The 18,883-nt window shown below is 34.4% G+C and overlaps 1 protein-coding gene across 5 annotated transcripts in view; it reads right to left on the reverse strand.

Annotated features, from left to right (window-relative positions):
- The window catches only part of LOC114326309 (formin-2), a 151,737-nt gene that overhangs the window by 9,624 nt on the left and 123,230 nt on the right, over nt 1-18,883 (reverse strand). For all 5 annotated transcript variants that reach the window (XM_028274627.2, XM_028274626.2, XM_028274628.2 and 2 more), the window contains 3 exons: nt 14,420-14,799; nt 9,176-9,385; nt 275-599 (listed from right to left, as the gene is read on the reverse strand). In XM_028274627.2, coding sequence (XP_028130428.1) covers nt 275-599; nt 9,176-9,385; nt 14,420-14,799 — 915 coding nt within the window. The remainder of the gene's footprint in view (nt 1-274; nt 600-9,175; nt 9,386-14,419; nt 14,800-18,883) is intronic.

Raw genomic sequence — 18,883 nt, forward strand, 5'->3', positions numbered from 1 at the left:
TTTGTCCTGAAATCTGGTTTGGCCGGTAACATATATACACTGTAAATCCGAAATAATGATTTCCAAAGTTTTTACATTGTAAACTATGATTTGGAAATGCTCCTAGCAGCATTTAACGTGTCTTGGTTTGTTTATTTCTACTGCATCTTGATTGTAAATTTAGTATAGAAGAGATAGAGTAAGGAATACTTAAATCAGAGACCGTGAATCAGAGTGCGAAATTTAACTCTAAATTAAAACTTTAAAATACTGACTCTATAGATAAATGGCTTACCTTCTAATTGTTTTTGTAACTTCTTCAGATCCAACCTCACATCATCGAAGTTAACAGCAGCTGCTCTTCTAATATCACCAGGTTCAGGTACAGGTAGAGGCAGATTGGCTTCGAAGGGGTTTTTAATTTTTTTCATATAAACTTTGACGACATAGTGAAGAAGTGTAATTTTTGAATCGTTCGATTTTACGTCTTTAAGTTTGGACAAAATTTCTAGACCGAACCCATCGGCTTGTCCTCTGGCCATGTTGCCACCGTTCATGTAATTTCCTAAGGTTAATATGATCGCCATTATTTCTTTTAGTTCGGGGTTGTTCATTAAAAACTAAAAAACAAAATATTTATTATTATCAGACAAATTTGGTAAATATTATAAGTATAACACGTGGTGACAGATATTATGAACTCCTAAAATTAATTATGCAGGGAAAGATTCAAGGAAGGCGCAGCATAGGTAGAAGAAAAATGTCCTGGCTGAGAAATCTCAGAGAATGGTTTGGATGCAGCTCAACTGAATTCTTTCGGGCTGTAGTATCAAAAGTGAGAATAGCAATGATGATTGCCAACCTTCGTCGCGGAGATGACACGTAAAGAAGATAAGTCTATAAATATATTTCTAAAATTGTAAGAAAATAAAAATAATATTAACAGGAAGGAAGGTAAACAGGAAGAAAGTGAATCATCAAAGAATTTCCCTGTTGAGCTCTATGTTCTTATCCAGATTTAGTCATACGGCTCACACTCCCTCTAAGGGAAAAATTGACTCATCCCAGATACCTAGGGTATCAAAAGGATTGAGCTCTGGTAAGACTTTTTCCATGTTATCGAGCCCTAGGTGACTTGGTATGCAGGTGTATCTCCCAAAAATTTTCGTACACTTCTGGCCGTCGCGAGTAGTATAGCTTTCTGCATGGTCTTGTAAAGATGTTCATTTAGACCCAGCTTTTGAGGTTTTCTATGAGGTTGTTCGGAATGACTCCAGTAGTAGAAAGAATAATAGGTATTTTCTGGGTACTTTCCATTCTCCATTGTCTCCTTATTTGTATTTCGAGATCTCTATACTTGGCGATTTTTTCGTTGTGCTTACCAAGCAGATTATTGTTGTTAGGTGTCGCCACATCTATGAATGTTGTTTGCCTAGTAAGTTTATTAACTAGTATGAGATCCGGTCTACTATGTGCCACTCGTTGTTCTGTGAGTACAGTCCGATCCCAGTATAGCTTGTAGTTGTCGTTTTCAAGTATTCTATCAGGGACGTATTGATAATAAGAGAGATGGTCGGTCTGGAGAAGTCCAAGTTTGCTAGCTAGTTCCTGGTGAAGAATCTTTCCTACTGAGTCATGGCGTTGTTTATACTCAGTTACGACAAACGCCTGGCAACCCTCGGTAAGATGTTCGATGGATTCTTGGGCTTGACATCCATATCGGCATTTGTCGTTTTTGACTTGAGGATATTTGAAAATATACTTCAGGTAATTTCTAGTTGGAATAACCTGATCCTGAATGGCAAGTATGAAACCTTCCGTCTCGGGAAACATTTTTCCTGACGTCAACTAATAGTTCGACGCTGAATTGTCGACATGTTATTGGTTAACCTCATTCAGATGCCGCCCATGCAGAGGCTTACCCATCCAGGTGCGCATTTTTTCTTGCTTAGATTGGTGGTTTATGCGCAGTTCTTGTTACCTCAGTTTAAGCGGTGTTGTGTCATCTACTGCGCATATTGCGCGATGTAAAGTAGATCTCTCAGTATCTCAGTCTGCGCCTGAAAATAGGTTTTTAGATTAGTAACTGGTTTATCCAGTTGCTCACCTATGTCCATGAGTCCTCTTCCCCCTAGATATCTCGGTAATGTTGTTCTCTCTACTGCACTGCGTAGATGATGTTTTTGTGTGTTTGTTAGAAGTGTTCTTGCTTTTCGCTGAAGACTCTTAATATCCATTTTTGACCACTTTATAATACCAAATGAATAGCTAAGCGCGGAAAAGGCGTACGTATTCAATGCCTTAAACAAATTTTCACTATTAAAATATGACCGATTTAGCTGTCTCACTCTACGTACGAACTCGGAAGTTAGTTCGGTTTTCATTTGTTTATGATCAATTTTCCGCGCTTGCTTTACTCCGAGATATTTATACATGTCATTTTCACCTATGACCTCGATGTTTTGGCCATCTTGGATATCGAAACCTCTGGGCTGAGGTTCATGAGCTTCATGAGCTTCAACTGTGATTTTAGTAAGTCGATAGACTTCATGAACTTTTCTCCTGACTATATTTAGAATACGGCACTTGCTTAATCCAAACTGCATACTGATGTCATTTGAAAAAGTTTCTACAGTTTTAAGTATCTAATCTATGTGGTTTCGACCACCTGTTTATTGTTATTCCCAAATAAACATTAATTATTATTATTCTTTTAATACTCCACTGTAGAAATGGTCATATTGTCATAAATTTTCAGAGTCGGTTCTCTTCTTTTTTGTTTCAATAATAATTGCTGTATATATTTTGAGTTATGTTAATTCATGTAAGACTTCATTTCATGTTTTTTTAATAGATTTTAATCGCTGCATGTACCGCAAACTACTGTACGTTTTCAAAGCTTATGGCGTCTGTGTTGTTATATCCTATTCAGAGGCGTATAATTGTGTCTTTTAGTATTCTTTCTTTTAACAAAATCAACATAGACAGTTTCGTTTCGATTCAATTCGAGTCTCTTACCATCCTCTGACACGTGTTTATAGGTCTACCCGTCATCAGAGAGGCTCTTAAGAAGACTGAATTGAATCAAAACGCACCGATTGGTTGGTAGATATAATAAAATATACCAATGCATGCCTTTAGCGACCTCTAATGAGGAAAGATTAAGTGAAACATTTTTTCTTTTGATGTACAGCTGGTTCCTAAAAAACTGATACGACTCTTAGTAAGATTTGATCATTTTGAGCAGTGTATTTGATTGGGGTTTGACATTATATTATATTTATTATGACAGACAAATAATAAAATAAACAAACACACAACAAATAACTGATTACATTATGTTAATTCATAAACTGTAATAATTAACAAGGTCTAAATTTTGATATTATTTTGAATTTTTGCAGTTTTCACATTTTCAAAACCATTCTCTTCTAATCTCTCCAAAGGCGTAGGTACGATCTTCATGAGCGGTAGATATTTTTGGTCTTCCAGTACCTTACTTTCTTTCGAGAGTTTCTTTTTCCCCCATCTTTTATTAATACAGTCGAACCCGCTTATTGTAACAGCCTTCGTGCCAGGCAAAAATATTCCTATAACCAGGATATTCCAATAACCGAGCATTAGTGCTCGGTAGAAATGTTTTCGATCATCAAAATTTCTATTCGTTAAACCGGTATATTCCTATACCCGGTATTCTAATAAGCGGGTTCCACTGTATTAAAAACTGTTGTTGTGCTTACGTTAAAATGGTTCTTTACGGCAGATAGTGATCTTTATTTGGGTAAAAGGGCATGCCGGAATCAAAGAAAATGAGATAGTGGATGAAATGGCAAAGAATTTAGCAACTTTAAATGAAATAGTAGATTTAATAATCTCCAGTGATTACATTCCAGAATTGCATAAAAAATTAAAAAAGAAATGGGAAACTATTTGGCTCTAGTTTGTACAAACTTCGAGGAATCCATACACTTACATATTCCCACAACTTCCGCAAAATATCCCACATAAATTTGATTATCAAGTTACTCGATTTTATTTCACATCCCTAAGTCGCTTAAGATTAAACCATGGCAATTTTCCTGCACATTTAGCTAAAATAGGAATGTGTATCAACCCTCTCTGTTCATATGATAACTACTCTACTGCAGATTTAAATCATATAATCTTTAATTGTGAACTTAATAAATACCATACGAAAGCACTAATTGCTACACTTCAGGAGCAGAATGTAAGTTTACCGCTGAATATTTCACACCTACTAAGCTTCAAAACCTACTAAGCTTCAACACCAACAAAACTATTAAAGATATTATCATACAATTTCTTAAAGATTCTAAAATAAAAATTTAATATGACATCTTCAATCTTCAACTTTCAAATATATGTGGCAAAAAGTTTATCTAATGCCACCCCCTCGTTGTGAACACACACACAGATAGTGACCAACCATCTTCAAATTTCGTTATAATTCTTGCTTTTAGTTCTTTGCTAGCATGTGCAGCCATTTTTTGAGGTTGAACAGAATACGTTATCTGAAAAATTTTAAGATTTAGCAGTGACAGTGACAGTATGTAAATAATAAGTATTTATTCTTCAAAATACACTGCTCACTTTTCTACAAAACACGCTTAAAGAGTCGTATCAGTTTTTTTAGGAACCAGCTGTAAGTACTGGAGAGTTAGCTCAATGTCTTAACCTTTAAGCTGGAGGTCCAGCTTAAAGGGGCATACGAATACCTAAAAAAGACAAGAAGTGAGTATAAACCTCAAACAAGTCTATGTAAAGATAAAAGTGGGCAAATAATCAGTGACCAACAGAAAGTCACAGAAACCTGGAAGCATTATTTTCAGACCCTATTGGAACACAAGTAGATATGCAAGATGAAATGGGTATGAACTACGTAGAAGAGAATGAAGTAGATGATGATGTAGAAGCTCCAACTATAGAGGAAGTTCTCGAAGCTATTAAGGCCCAGAAAATTATGGTATATTTGGAACTCATTTACATCGAATCAACATTAAAACACATACTGTGAGTGTGGAGAGGAAGAAGATCTAGACCACATTTTTCTTCATTGTCCAATTAATAAAGTAAATTTATGGGATATACATAAAGAGCTACAAGCTGCAGGAGCATCTGACACTTCTAATATCAAAGTCATATTACAAAATATTAACAAAAAACAAATAGAAGTTTTAAATAAATTTTTAAGCATCAACAAGATGAACATATAAATAAAAGAAGAACTAAAAGAAGCTAACCCAAACTTATAACTTTTCTGTTAAATTGCTGTCTAAACTCCTTTGTTGTGTTATAGTTATTGTGTTATCTGTGTTTTACTGACATTCACCAATACCATTAAATTCATAGAAACAGTATTGCATATTGCCATGAGCAAGATCAAATGCAATGCTAAGTAATGTGCTGGAAAATGCACTAGTATGCACGCCAAAAGTGAAGAAAGAAGAAGAAGAAGGCCCAGAAAAACAATAAAGCTTCGGGAGACGACGAAATACCAGCAGAACTGTATAAAGTAGGTGGCGACCACCTAGCAAGTCACATCCACGCGCTCATTAAAGACATATGGCAAGAAGAGAAAATACCCAACGACTGGAAGAAAAGTATAGTATGCCCGATCTATAAAAAGGAGACAAACTCCAGTGCAAAAACTACCGTGGAATTTCTCTACTATGTACAGCATATAAAGTCCTCACGTATATTATAAACCAGCGGCTTCAAACACTAGCAGAAAATATTATTGGAAAGTATCAGACGGGTTTCCGACGGGGAAGATCGACACTGGATACACAAATATTTACAGTCAAACAGATCTTAAGCAAATCATGAAAACACGATATTGATGTTCACAACGTGTTTGTAGACTTCAAACGGGCATACGACTCAGTCAAAAGGAACAAACTATACCATATATTGGCTGAATTGGCAATACCACACAAGCTAATAAGACTCATTAAAGCCACAATGAATGAAACTCAGGCATGTATACGAATACAAAACCACCAGCCAGACTTTTTCAAAATTTCGCAGGGACTAAAGCAGGGAGATGAGCTGGCCCCAACATTGTTTAACCTGGCACTGGAGTATGCGGTTAGGCAAATGCAAACTGGACGAGGAAACCTACTGACCAACCGAATGGTTCAACTGGCCGCTTATGCCGATGATATTAATATTATGAGTAGAACATCAACAGGAGTACAGGAAACATACGCAGAGTTAAAAACACAAACAAAATTGCTAGGTCTGGAAATTAAGAGGCTACAGTAGCGATCAACAGATAGCAACAAACGCGTTCCAAGATTGCGGCTCTAATTTTGAATATTTTGTCGAGATATTTGGCACACATATTCGTAATATAATAAAGAATGGCGGTACAGAGTCCAATTTCAGAAATATGTTAGTACTCTATAACTAAATAAACTATTGAAAAGAGAGCCTGTACCGCCATTAAGAAGAAAAAAAACTTTCTTCAAATAAACTTTTTTATTCCATGCCTAGATTTTGTGTAATCTTGGAACTACTAAAATTTTTTATTTCTAACAAGATATCGAATATATTATAACTAAATAACTAATTAGGCAACATAGAGAAATTATCAGTAGTAATTGCACAAGAGCTCTGAAATTCTATATTAATTTCAGAGGTCGAGTGCAATTTGTTGCGATTATTTCATGAATAAAACTGTTCAAAACCAAAATTTTAGTGTAATTTATTTATGTAAGTACCATTAAAGACACAGTTTTTATAAATATTTGACGATTGAAAGTCATCACTTTTATAATTTTTAAAACATTAATTGTCATTAATGTCACTGAATGTATTTTTTCGTAGCAACGAAGGGCATCTGACGTAATATACTTAACGACGGGAGATTATCAAAAATTATCGATTTAATTCAGATTTCTGTAGCTTTCTATTGGTCAGAATCTCTTATGAATGAAATAATCACTGTCATTTTGACAAACCTGCGTCGGATTTTCTCTAATCAGCTAGTGGATTACGAACACTTGATACGAATCGTATCCGCCATGTTTTCCCATAGCGCCTTACGGGAAAACATGGCGGACACGATTCGTATCGAGTGTTCGTAATCTCACCCCTGTTCTGTCATCTTTATCGATATCTGTTCAGTGCAGTAGTGTGTTAATTTAAGAATTCGTTTTTGTTGTTTCATAGGAGAGTAGTGTTTATTGATAGTTAATTTATTATATATTTGTTGTTGTTGTATAAGTTGTTGGCCTCTTTGAAAGAATATATTGTTGTTAATTGTGAGTTTTAGTTATATGTAGGTACATAGGTAAGTATATTTTACGTAAAAATATTTCGAATTCTAATGCGAGTATATAAAGTTTATTGAGGATTTTTTAATCTAAAAATATTATCAATAGTTTAACAAAATGGAAAAAGTAAATCAAACGAAAAATGAAGTGAAACCTTCCAAGAAAAAGTCCATTAAAAACCGTGCCAAAATTATGCGAAAATCGAGATTTTTTTCGCTTCACAACAAAAAATGATTATTTATTATTTTTTTAATATTAGATATTTCATGCAAATACCTATCTTAACATAAAATGTTTACCCATTTTGGTTTATTTTTATAAATATCTATTTATAAATATTTTTTTTAAACGTTTATTCAGCAATCCGTTAGTTATAAAAAATTCTAACAATAAGTGTCTTTGGGGTTTGAAGTAAAAAAAAATTGACGTTAGAGAGGTCAGTCCAATGACTGGACCTCCAGTATGGAACAAACATGACATTCCGATAATATGCTACATACAAACATACATTTTACACTTACAAACAATACATATATCTAAAATATATACACAATTACGGTGAGGTATAAAACTTATTTATAAATAAGGTCCAGTGGATTTTTACGTTTTAGTCTGTGAGTTTGTTGACTATTATCAAGCAAGTTTTAGTGCCAGGGCATTTGGATGGCTTTCTAGGCGTTTTATGTACCGAACACTGCACTGAACTATCACTTCACTGATCGTAGGTACTTCTAGATCACAATAAATGTCTTTGTTTGACACGAACCATGGGGCGTCTGTTATAGAGTGTAACACTTTGGATTGTAATCTTTCCATTATGGATATGTTGGATTTTGCTGTTGTACCCCATAGCTGGATCCCATAGGTCCAGACCGGTTTGAGTATTGTATACCAACAGTTTGTTATGTATAGACAACTTCGATGTTCTGATTTATTAATAATAAAATCGTTTTCTATTACTTCCATTTAGCGCGACTATGATATTGTCAAAATATTAATCTTAGATAATGTCAAAGATTACCACTGTTGCCAAAGTGTATGATACTATCTCCCGAAGTTATATATTGTTGCTACCTGTTGATCGCTACTGTTTACTCTTAACATAGAAAAAACAAAAATAATGACTCAATAATAATGAAAGTTGACATACATGGGAGTAGAAATATATGCCGACGGATCAGAAGATGGAGAAATACAGAAGAGAATAACGCAGGCAAACAGAGCTTATTTTACCCTCTCCCATATATTTCGGTCTAAAAGTGTCCACCGAAATACAAAGATGAGAATCTATAAAACTTTAATTCGACCAATAACATGTTATGACTGTGAAGCATGGGTCCTGAAAGAAACATCCAAAAACAAACTCGACACATTCGAAAGGAAAGTACTGAGCAGAATACTAGGACCTGTGAGGGAAAACGGAATCTTCAGAAGTCGATACAACAACGAACTTTATTAACTTTATAAGGAAGCACCCCTGTCATACTTCATTAGAATACAAATATTGCAATGGGCCGGACATGTGATAAGAATGGGAGAGGATAGGCTACCAAAAAGAGCACTGAATGATGCTTGAATGCAGGGAAAGAGACCGGTTGAAAGGCCAAGAAAGCGCTGGGAAGACACAGTAAACAGCGACACACAAGCCCTTTTAGGAGTCAGTGTATGGAGAAGAGTAGCGACAGACAAGCAAGGGTGAAGGCAAAAAATAAAGGAGGCCAAGGCTCAATTTGGGCTGTAGTGCTGTAGAAGAAGAAGAAGATGGAGGGCCAGGGGTTTGGGTATGGAGTATGGAGTCTCCTAGTATTAGATGGATTTCGCTTCGCCTGGAGACATGCCCTCTAAGGGTTACAGACACCCCGGGGGGCGGAAAAAATAGACTTAAATATCATACTTACATCACAGGTTGTCTTTATGTTGGTTAAAGTATGACTGATTGTATTTATTGAGTCGTCTAGTTCCACCTGAAACATCAGACAGGATATTCTCTCTGCAAAATTTGATATTTCGGATAACTCATACAAAAACTGCTCCGGTTTGTCTAGTGGAATATTAGGCGATGTTTCCAAATGTGCCTTAATCATTTCCAGTTCCTCGGAATTTGCTCTCTAAAAAAGAAATTATTTATAATATTGTGTCCATCAGTGGTGTAACAAACTCCGTCGCCCCCCCCGCATAATTGAAGATGGGGACCACCATAAAATATTACTTAATGCGACATGTGTAACAAATACCTATATGTGTTACAGCCCAGTAAATGAACGTAAAATAGTATGGCGATACCGTGTAATTTCCAGTGTCACCACCGAAGTGGTCAACGTCAACTCAAGACTTTTCGAGTTATTTGTGAGTAAAAATGTTTATTGTTCAACAAAAAAAAAACACATTTTTAGTCAATTTTTCGCAAATAGTTCAAAGAGTAAGTATTTGATCAAAAGAACATTGTTAGCAAAAATGTAGCTTACAAAAAAATGAAACAAAAATGTCTATCGACCCAGTAAAATGAAAGCTGTAGCTCATAAAAAGTTTTTCTTATTCGTCAAATTCCAAATCGAATATTTCTACGTGAATTAACCAAAAAATGAAATACTTTCGGGGAAAACATATTAGAAATTTTTTAAAGTGTTTAAAAAAAGATTTATTTTTTTATTTTTGCAAAAATTTCTAGCGTCAAAATTAAACCAGTTACGCTCAAAATACAGGTAATCCCATTTTTTGGTAAAAAATGTGAAAATCTCCCCCTATTTAACACCCGAAATGAAACTAATCATTATCGCTTTACAAATTACTTAACTTTTTTATATGACTTGTAAGTTTCACCGGTTCAAAGTGCTTATTTTTGAAAGGGTTTTAGTTGAAATGGCTTGAACGAGTCACTCCTTACGAGTATATGCAAATTTTAAACAGCCATAACCAATTTTTGTCTTACAGAAAAACAAAATATAGCCAAAATATTTATAAAATCAAAACCTACATTTCTTTGCTCTTTGAAATTTTTCGTATCACTAATACCTTTTAAGTTATTTTGAAGAAAGGCATTTTTCCAAAATAAAAAACTTTTTTTACTATGAAACCAATTTTTTTCAAAAATAAGAACTTCGAACCGGTCAAACTTACAGATCATATAAACAATTAATATTTAAAATACATGGTGAAGCGCTAAAGATAAATTTTATTTGGAGTGCGAAATAGGGGGAGATTTCTACGATTTTTTTACCAAAAAAGGAATCAACTTTATTTTGAGCCTAACTCTTATAGTTCTGGTGTTAGAAACTTTTATAAAAAATAAAGCTTTCTTTTTGAAACATTTAAAAAAGTTTTAATGAGCTTTTCCTGAAAAGTGCTTCGTTTTTTGGTTATTTCAGGTTGAAATATTCGATTTGGAATTAGACGATAAGAATAATTTTTCATGAGCTTTAACTGTGCTTTTAGTGAGTCGATAGACTTCATGAATAAGTACACCATTTTCTTGTATCTTATAAGCTAAATTTTTGCTACAAATATTTTTTCGATATCTTATATTTAATTTGATAAAATACTTACTTTAGAGTTATTTTCGTAAAACCCGTCTGAAAACCCGTTTTTTTTTGTTCAAAAATAAACATTTTCACTTGCAAATGACTTGAAAAGTATTAACATAGATAAAGAAAATACATAGAAAAATAAGTTGCTTATAATTAGTCAATTTATATATTTCCTGACTTATTTTAAACGTATGTTTTTAGCCCCCTGGAGTAAAAAGCAACCAACGGCATAAGTTCAACTTTAAAGTGGAGTAAAACCTAAATCCAAATTGTCAAGAAAATACGTCCGTCCTGACGTTGAGAATTTCACTCCAAAACTGTCATTTACTGAGCTATTGGTGTATGCATGCATTGTTTATGACGACTTACATTTTTTTTACTTATTGGTATATAATAAAATAGAACAAAAATTACTAAATGATTACGTTAGTATATAGTATTATTCTATGAAAGGAACAACTTTCTTCGTGCACTACTATCAGCGAATATATCTACAATTTTATTAATTCGGACGGGCAACTTCATTTTCAATACTGCACTGCTTAAAAAACGTATGCATGCGAATAATATAACAACACATTCTTACATATATTACACGAAAAGATGGGGCCCCTGACAATTGGGGCCCCCGTAAACTTCATGCTATGGGGGCTCTGTTACACCTCTAGATAATTGTATCGAAATACTAATCGTAGGTAAAGATGAAAGAGAAAAACCATTTGTAGATTTAGAAATATTGTTCTAAAATTCGGCAAATTGCAATTCTCAAATCTTTCAATATTCACGTACAAAGCACTATAGTTTATTGTTGTCAGCATAAAAGTTCGAGAGACCGGAAAGGATTAAGTTTCTAGATATGAGATGATTCACTGACCGAATACGCCTATTTAGAAATTTACGTTTTTAAATTTAAACACACAACGTAAAACAATGTATAACAGATTTTTACATAATATCAGATGACAAGATGGGGCCCCTAATCGATTGGGGCTTCCCGCAAGCTTCATGCTGCGGGGGCGTCTGGTGTTCTTGTGTCCATATTATTTGAAAAGTGAAGCATTTGTTATAAAATAATTTCCCCACCCCGCATGAACCCTGACAAACGGTTGATCGAAAGGCCTTTCAAACGAATACAAAACTTACAAAACTTTACAAGTTACAAATTATGGGAAGTCCTGGAAAAATTCAGTAATAATATAATTTTAATAAAAGCAGTACAAAAATTCTACAACAACAAACATAAAAAACAACAACAGATTATCCGATAGCTTCATGGTGAATAAGGGACTACGACAGAGATGCAGCTTATCGCCAACACTGTTTAAAATCTATATAAATGAGGTCTTGAATAAATGGCAGAAATCATGTTTTGGCATGGAGATACAGCTGAACGACGACTCAGCAATATACAAACTACATTTTGCTGACGATCAGGTGGTGATTGCCCAGGATAAGTGATGATCTAATATTTATGACAAACCGGTTATTTCGAGAATACAAAAAAATGGGGCCTATACGTCAAGAGAGAAAACCAAATACCTATATGTGTATAGGAGGAGAGAAAAATGAGTTACAACTAGAGGATGATAATGGTTATCGAACCAAGCTGTGATTATGTATTTGGAACGAAATCCAAAAAAGTGGAAGGACATAATTGGAAATAGAGGAAAGAATTATGAAATGAAAGAAAGTAATAGGAGCTTTGAACTCACTACTTTGATCAAAAACCATATCAAAAGAAAAGAAAACACAGCTACATAATAGCGTCTTTAAAAGCGTGATAGTGTATGGATGTGAAACCTGGAAACTCAATAAGCAAACAGAACGGAAGTTGCTCGCACTGGAAATGGACTTCTGGCGAAAATCGGCCTGCATCTCTAGAGTCTCACACATAACGAATGAATGAGTACGAGATATTATGAATAAGAACACAAACGTCTTCTTCTTCTTCAGTGCCTTATCCCGTCCGGATGTTGGCGATCATCAAGGCTATCCTTGTTTTGTTGACTGCTCTGCGAAAAAGCTCCGCGGAGGTTATCCCAAACCTTTGTCTGAGGTTTTTCAACCACGAGATACGACGGCGTCCCGGTCCTCTCCTGCCAAATACTTTGCCCTGCATGACGAGTTGAAGAACTCGATATATTTTTTCTTTCCGCATCACGTGGCCAAGGTACTCAAGCTTACGTTGTTTTACTAAATTAAGCACTTCTTTTTCTTTTATCATGCGCTGTAGGACCTCCATGTTGGTGACATGGTCTACATAAGATATTTTTAGTATCCTCCTGCAGATCCACATCTCGAAGGCCTCAATCCGCTTTTCAGTGGCTTGCGTCAGTGTTCAGGCTTCAACTGGAATACAGTAGCACTGGAAGAACGTAGAACCTCACTATCCGCATCTTGGTTCCCAAACTGAGATCACTGCAGCACAGCAAGGGTCTCAGCTTGATAAATGTAGACCATGCCATTTCAATTCTGGATCTAATCTCTTGAGCGTGGTCCCATTGTGAGTTAAGGGTAGTTCCGAGGTAAGTGAATCTGTCAACTCTCTGGATCTCTTCGCTATCTGCCATTAGTGCCCCGGGATCTAAATTTACACGGCTGACAACCATGAATTTAGTTTTCTTAATATTAAGGTTCAGTCCGTATGTTACGCTCATAGTTCTCACACGGTCTAGTAAGGCCTGTAGATCATTTAGGCTGTTTGCTAGAGTAATACAGTGTCATCAGCGTAGCGGATATTATTGATGTATTCACCGTTCACTCGGATCCCCATCTCTAGGTTTGTGAGGGCTTCAGTAAAAATTTCCTCAGAGTATATATTGAAAAGAGTCGGCGCGAGCACATGGCCCTGCCTTACTCCTCGCATGATCTTTACTTGGTCGGTCAACTGGTCTTCGACCTTGACTTGAGTAACACAAACATAATAAAAGAAATCCAAGAAATACAGCAATACAGCAAATACTTCAATTAATTATACCAGGGAAAATCCAGGACAAGAGAAGTGTAGGAAGGAGAAGAATCTCGTGGTTGCGTAACTTGAGGGAATGGTACGGATGCACATTAACCGAACTATTCATTCAGAGCAGCAGCATCTAAGATCAGAATAGCAATGACGATTGCCAACGAGATGGTACGTGAAGAAGAAGAACAAAAACAACTTTGTTGATATGACCATCTACAAAGAATGCAGGAACATCGACTCCCAAAGCTGATAATGGAATAGCAACCCCCGGAAAGATAGAAAATGGGCAGACCGAAAACTCGGTCAAAACGGCAAACAGGTGTATGTTCTCAAAAAACTTTTGATAGTGTGTAAAAAAAATTTTTTTTTTTTTATTATCAGCTAAGTACTTTCAATACATAATGTGCCATCATCAGAGCTTCGTCCTGTTATAAAACCTTCATAGAATAGCAATTGCTAAACGACACAATAAAAAACATACTGGGCAAAAGCCACAGGTATCGGTTATAACAACCCCTTAAAATGAATACTAAAATGAATGAAAAACTACCTGGATAAGTGGAATCCAGAAAGCAATGTCTGAGAAAGATCTACGACCAGGAGATTGGACAGATCGACGCGGCTAGAAAATAGTAATATTAATATACTATACATACCACTTCATAAATCTGATGCAAAGCTTCTAAACCTATAACCGATGTATCAAAATTGTAGATTGCGTTTTCTATTTCCTGAATATCCGTCTTTAAACTTTGTGCCAGTATTCCCACATTCTGCGACCTCTTACTGTCCAGCAACTTAACAGCAGCTGCCTTGGGTTTACTTTCTTGTTTCTTTATAGTCGGTTTCTTGGTTACTACTTGTCTAGAAAACAAATCGGTAAAATCTGGAATATCATTTATGGGAATTTCGTTGATTTCCTTCCAAAGAGCGCTAGATCTTTCAGGGCTGTCGGGTTCGTCAGAAGCAGCTATGATTCTGGTCCAGTAGAGGGGTTTCATTGGTACTTTGGGGGAGAGAGCTGGTTTTCTGAGTGCTAAAGTAAAAAAAGAACTTTTGATCGTTTTGTAAAAAATGTATTTATTTATGAATGCAATAAGCAAGAAGGCAATAAGCAATAGAAAAATAGGTAATAATTCAAATGGTACCCGGGCCCAAATCATGTAATAGATATTTACAACATCCATGTTATTTTAAACAATTTTAGTCAATGTTTCCATGACTGTATAGTTTTAAAGGGTCTTTACCCATGTATTTTTAATTTTGGTGGCTTAGCATGTGAGCATCCTGTTCAGCACTGACGATGATCTGTAATCAGATCCAAAACGTTCTCCATATGTGATATAGCCGTTTTTAGGGAATTTTAATAAATTAAATACCTTTTAAAAAGGAAATAAGCCACAATTTTACCTAAAAATGATTTTATTAACGTTTCGACGCCCAAGTCGGGTGTCGTTGTCAAAATACAAAATAATATTAAATAAACAAAAATGTTGTTGCTTAGTAAAAAATTCTTCTAATAATTTATTTAATCTGACTCATTTATATCGGCAATTCAGACACGTATTATACATTTTAAAGTAGACGACTTTAAAAATGATATTGCCAATATTGATGAGTTGCGTTCCTGGGACGACTTTACTAAAAGATAGTTCATTCGATTACATGAAATCAATCCCAACTCAAGAATAGCCGCCACAAAAAATCATAGCATGTGATCTGTCTTTAAAAAGACAACCAAATGCAACGGTGGTACTGAAATTCTCGCGTTAGAGATTCCATAGTAAATTACGAGGGAAAACCAGGAAAAACCTCGTGATACTCTCCCGACATCGCAAGTATTTGGGTTTACATTTAGTTTACTCTCAAAACTAATACCAAATTCTGACTTGATATTTTAAATTTTAAATAATACTAAAATACTAAATATGTACTAACTCGATATGTTACTGATTTACTAATTGTGGTATTTTCTTTCTATTGACTTCCTCCTTTAGTATGGGTAACCACATCCTACTGCATTCTACCGAGGAATTTGCGACACAATTGGTTTCATTTAGCATAATTAGAGCCGCTTCTTTGATTTTTCTCTTTTTACTATCTGCTTCTTTTAGGACTATACTTGAATCTCTCCACTGAACTCTATGTTCATTATGAACAAGAAAGAACAAAGAATTGTATTTATAAAATACCTTGTGAATGCGAACAATTTTATATAGGTGAAACGTCAAGACCATTAGACGTTAGAGTAAATGAACATCAGTCTTATATAAAAAATAGAGAATTTGATAGATCTCAAATATGTCAACACGCATGGGATAATGAACATAGAGTTCAGTGGAGAGATTCAAGTATAGTCCTAAAAGATGCAGATAGTAAAAAGAGAAAAATCAAAGAAGCGGCTCTAATTATGCTAAATGAAACCAATTGTGTCGCAAATTCCTCGGTAGAATGCAGTAGGATGTGGTTACCCATATTAAAGGAGGAAGTCAATAGAAAGAAAATACCACAATTAGTAAATCAGTAACATATCGAGTTAGTACATATTTAGTATTTTAGTATTATTTAAAATTTAAAATATCAAGTCAGAATTTGGTATTAGTTTTGAGAGTAAACTAAATGTAAACCCAAATACTTGCGATGTCGGGATAGTATCACGAGGTTTTTCCTGGTTTTCCCTCGTGATTTACTATGGAATCTCTAACGCGAGAATTTCAGTACCACCGTTGCATTTGGTTGTCTTTTTAAAGACAGATCACATGCTATGATTTTTTGTGGCGGCTATTCTTGAGTTGGGATTGATTTCATGTAATCGAATGAACTATCTTTTAGTAAAGTCGTCCCAGGAACGCAACTCATCAATATTGGCAATATCATTTTTAAAGTCGTCTACTTTAAAATGTATAATACGTGTCTGAATTGCCGATATAAATGAGTCAGATTAAATAAATTATTAGAAGAATTTTTTACTAAGCAACAACATTTTTGTTTATTTAATATTATTTTGAATTTTGACAACGACACCCGACTTGGGCGTCGAAACGTTAATAAAATCATTTTTAGGTAAAATTGTGGCTTATTTCCCATTTGAATATACTTGATTATAAAAATGCCACAAGAAAATAGCTTCAGAACAACATTTTAAAAAGGATTTTACTTAAATTTTTTGCAATAGAAAAAGATTATTTATGTTTGGTATCAAATATACCAGGGTGCATTTGCTACGATTTTTAGAGTTTTTGATTTGTATGTCGACAGAATTTTGATGTTTGGTAGTTTCGTACATCAACATAATTATTATTGTATATTGCTCCCCGTATTATTTTGTATATTGCCAGTTTGTTTTCAATGTATATTTTGATCTTCCACCAAGAAGCCTTGTCTGCTTTTTAATTGAATCTGTTGTTCTTTAGCTTTAATAGCTTTTCATATTAGTTTCTGATCGAGATGAATGTCTAGAATACCTGAATTCCTGAATAAAAAGTTTTATTTCCAAAGAAATAAAACTTTTATTGAGACCAAGTTTCTGGTTCCGCCTTCGTGGTTTGTATTACTTTCAAACCAAGCGAATGTTGAATTAAAGAAGTCGCGGGGAGGTCTATCATTTGCTCCTCCAAAGTTAAATCGAAGATTTAAGAGGAGTGTAATTCTCTATTCCACATAATACAGTCTATCATAGATCTTTCTCCTTTTGTCTTTTCAAAAGTGTATTTTTGTATTGTTTTTTATCAAAGACAAAGGTGTTATTAATGCATAAGACAGTGTATTGTATTATATGTATATGAGTAATTGTAATGTATTTTTTTTTTAATTCTGAACCTACAACCTTCCATATTACATGCATATTAGATAACATGGTACTACCACCAATATATAAAAATCTTAAACTACCGTCACCTTAAGGCTACCATAACCAATTATTTTCTTTATGGTTGTATTAGTCACCAAATTGACCAAATACACGGGACTCGAAAAGTTTTAAAGGGAAAAGATGATCATACACGCAGATTTGCGCCTTGAAATTGAAATTGTGTCATTTAATTTTCCATCTCTATCAACCATATCACTCGCTGGCGCGTGAACGGCACCCTGACTGAATTTTGTCTAAATCCTGACCCACTACTTTGTGCCCTGTAATTTGGGTTGCCTATATGAAATTGAATCGGCAAAATGGGCATATAAATAATAAAGTTTTGCTCTAATAATAAAGTAAACCCCTTTAAAAATTCACATTGTAAGGCATGAATGAATCAAATATGTACTTAGTACCTTTTTGTAGATGTATTTAAAAATGAAACTGAAAAGAGTTATACCTAACTAAATCAAAAATTTTATTAAATTTGGGAAAGTTTTTGGGTAATTTTTTTCTTAATCATCCACTCTTTTTGCACATTTTATATTTTTAACTTAGTAGCAGAGCTGATGGGCAGTATTTCAAAACTTAAATACTTTTTGTAAGTACATATGTACCTATTTAAAACTTTGGACTTGAGAGTTTGGAGTAAGTATTTAAATGCCAAGTATTTAAATACTCTATAATTATAAATAAGTACTTGGTATTTAAATGCTCTAAAGTCTAAAGTAAAGTATTTAAATACCTACAAATAAGTATTTAAATTTTGAAATACGGCTCATTAGCTCCGATACCAAGTTAAAAATATGAAATGTATAAAAAGCGTGAATGATTAAGATAAAAATTTATCCAAAAACTTTGGTACATTTTTACTATTTAAATACTTGGTATTTAAATACGTTTCAACATCGGTATTTGTATTTATGACACTTTCCCAAATTTACTAAAATTTGTGATTTTTTATATCTAATTGTTTTATTTAAGTCAAACATAGCCACAACAGTTATAGGTACCTACCTACCTACAGCATTAATAACTTTTCAGTTGCATTTTTAAATACATCTACAAAAAAGGTACTACATATTTGATTCATTCATGCCTTACAAATGTGAATTTTTAAAGTGGTTAATACAGCAAAACTATTATTTATATGCCCATTTCGCCGAATCAAGTTCATATAGGCAACCCAATTTACACGGCACAAAGTAGTGGGTCAGGATTTAGAATCAAGTACCTGACTGTAGTAAACGTATAACGCGCTAGCGCG

Source organism: Diabrotica virgifera, chromosome 4, assembly GCF_917563875.1.
Source record: "Diabrotica virgifera virgifera chromosome 4, PGI_DIABVI_V3a".
Lineage (NCBI taxonomy): Eukaryota > Metazoa > Arthropoda > Insecta > Coleoptera > Chrysomelidae > Diabrotica > Diabrotica virgifera.